The sequence below is a fragment of the Gekko japonicus genome, unplaced genomic scaffold (genome assembly GCF_001447785.1).
Source record: "Gekko japonicus isolate JY-2015 unplaced genomic scaffold, Gekko_japonicus_V1.1 scaffold1834, whole genome shotgun sequence".
Lineage (NCBI taxonomy): Eukaryota > Metazoa > Chordata > Lepidosauria > Squamata > Gekkonidae > Gekko > Gekko japonicus.
In genome coordinates this window covers 57997-60782 of record NW_015172609.1, presented here as the reverse complement: position 1 = coordinate 60782, position 2786 = coordinate 57997, and the positions used below count along the sequence as shown (strand labels likewise).

General features: G+C 48.7%; 1 protein-coding gene across 1 annotated transcript in view; it reads right to left on the bottom strand.

Annotated features, from left to right (window-relative positions):
* Positions 1–2786, bottom strand: part of DKK3 (dickkopf WNT signaling pathway inhibitor 3) — a 53133-nt gene that overhangs the window by 48459 nt on the left and 1888 nt on the right. The window contains exon 2 of the mRNA XM_015421628.1: positions 1030–1256. Within this exon, the coding sequence (XP_015277114.1) occupies positions 1030–1233 (204 nt within the window). The 5' untranslated portion in view covers positions 1234–1256. The remainder of the gene's footprint in view (positions 1–1029; positions 1257–2786) is intronic.

The following is a 2786-nucleotide window of genomic DNA, read 5'->3' as shown; positions in this document are numbered from 1 at the left end:
CACTTAACCACTACACCAAACTGGCTCTGTAGCATTACACATACAACAGTACATCTAGCCCAGAGGGATTCTGACAATACTTTATATTTTGTTATTTCATTTATATCCCGCCTTTCTCCTGAATGAGGGACCCAAGAAGCTTAGACTGTTCTCCTCCCATCAATTTTATCCACACAGCAAGCCTGTTTGGTAAGTGAGGCCAAGGTCACCCAGTGGTAATTTTTTCCATAGTATAATATTCCCATGTTCTGATATGCCATTGATGCAACATTATATTGTTAGAGCCTTTCCAATTGCTACAGCTGCATCACACATTTCGGGAAAGGTTATTCGGTTTGTCATTCTACAAGAAGAGGCACAACTCTGAACCCAGCAGCTAAGAATCTCTAAGTGGGAGTCTGTCCCAGCCAATGGCAGAAAGTAGATCTCTCCTCCACAGTACCCAGATCCCGCCTGAGGCCCAATGCCCTGGTTTGGAAGGCCAGTCTTACCTCTTCAACTGCATTCCTCAGCTTGTACTGAGTATCCTCCATCAACTCTATTTGTCAAGCTTATTTACCAAGTTATTCTAACGATATAACTCTTTTAAACCTCTGACCAAGGTAAGTACAAAATTTAAAATATTGCTATTATGTCTTTGTATCTATTGGGTATAGACGATTTAGGTACCACAGAGCAATCAGTAACTGCTTCGATAAACGGAAGCCATTTTGAATAAAATTGCGATTGCAAGGTATATGTATTACTTGGTGGTATGGAAGTGGTAATTTTTTCCATAGTATAATATTCCCATGTTCTGATATGCCATTGATGCAACGTTATATTGTTAGAGCCTTTCCAATTGCTACAGCTGCATCACACATTTCGGGAAAGGTTATTCGGTTTGTCATTCTACAAGAAGAGGCACAACTCTGAACCCAGCAGCTAAGAATCTCTAAGTGGGATTCTGTCCCAGCCAATGGTAGAAAGTAGATCTCTCCTCCAAAATACCCAGATCCCCAATGCCCTGGTTTGGAAGGCCAGTCTTACCTCTTCAACTGCATTCCTCAGCTTGTACTGAGTATCCTCCATCAACTCTTCCACTTCACGGAACATCTCACTCAGGCTGGCTTCGTCCTTGCGAAAGCTCAGAACGATCTCTTCAGGTTTTCCACCTCCATCTAAGGTGGGAGCTGCATAGACCACCCCTAGGAGGATGGGCAGGAACACCAGTCTTGACCAAAGCCGGAACATTCTTAGCACTGCCTGCTGAGTCCCTGGAAGCAAACGCCACACACAAAGGAAGATGCTTTCAGATTAAATAAAAAGGGGATGCAGACACTCCTACCTTAAGTCTGGCAACGGCCCTACTACTGATCCAGAAATGATGTTACTGAAAGTCAGGAAAACTGTTGAAGAGGGTTGTGGAGTTTCAGTGTACCCAGATGCCTTCTAGCCTTACTTAAAGACAAGAGGATCCACACCACCACCACAGTCTTTCCTTATGCATCAGTGTCTTCCTATGTTTGTATCAGCCCCGTAGCAAAGGACTTTTTAGGAAGGGGGCCTGGGGGGGGCACCTACTAATCCAATCAAAGGCTCTAGGGCAAGAGCTGCGGCGGCCACAGCTTCCCTCCCTCTCCCCCCTCCCACAAGGGCAGGCCTCCCCTGTGGAGCATCCGGGTCCAGCTCCCTCCCTCCCCAAGGAGCCCCAGTGCCTCTTCCCACGGCACAGCACCAGGGTCAGCCTCTGAAATCACTGCCCTTGTCCTCCCTGCCAACAGGCTGACTGGCAATCAGGGGGACTTGGAATAGGGGAGCCAAGGCTCAGGAAGGGGCCCCATAAAAACTGCTAGGGGGCCGGGCCCCATGGGCCCCGCATTAGCTACCGGCCTGGTTTGTATGCACCTGGAAGCATACCTGCACTAAGCTACGTACTGTTGCAAGAACTTCCGACACAGATATCACAGTCACAACAATAATAGTACACAAGATAGACTTCCAATTCATGAAATATTTCCTCTTCCTTAATGTGGGCGAGCAGGACCTCCAACACTGTTCACATCTAGGGCAATCTGCAGTTCAAGTAAGGACAATAGCTGTGACTGGTCAAAGAGGGAGGCAGGCTGAAGCAGCAAGGATGTCAGGCTACAAGGATGTGAGGTATAGAAGTGTCTGCCCTGACCAGGATAACCCCAGGCTAGACTGACCTCATCAGATCGCGGAAGCTAAACAGGCCTGGCCCTGGCTAGTATTTGGAAGGGAGACCACCAAGGAGTAGCAGGGTCATGGAGGCAAGCAATGGCAAATCACCTCTGAGCAGGCCTGTACCTACATTGAAGCATTCTGGAGGGCAGCCCCCCAACTTCCTACCAAGGCCCCACAACATTCCCACCTGTCAGCAACCCCACAGGCTCCACCCTGGGCTGTTGGCCAAATCAATTTCGGCCAGCAGAAAGACTCCCGCATGTCAGTTTCAGCAGTACAAGCCGATTGGGGAGTCAATTTCGGCCCCATTATATCCTATGGGCCATTGAAGTCAATGGCGAAAACATAGGGTATATTCTAGGGGGCTGGAGGGGAGGTGGTTTGAGGAAGAGGCTCCAAACTCGCAGGGTAGCTGCTGAAGCCTCTCCACAAAATACCCACCAAGTTTGAAGAACATTGGACCAGGCGGTCCAATTCTACAGGCCCCCAAACAGGTTGCCCCCATCCCCTCCATTGTTCTCTACAGTGGGGGGAAAGTAACTTTTTCCCACCATAGAGAACAATGGAGGAGATGGGGCAACCTGTTTGGGGGCCTGTAG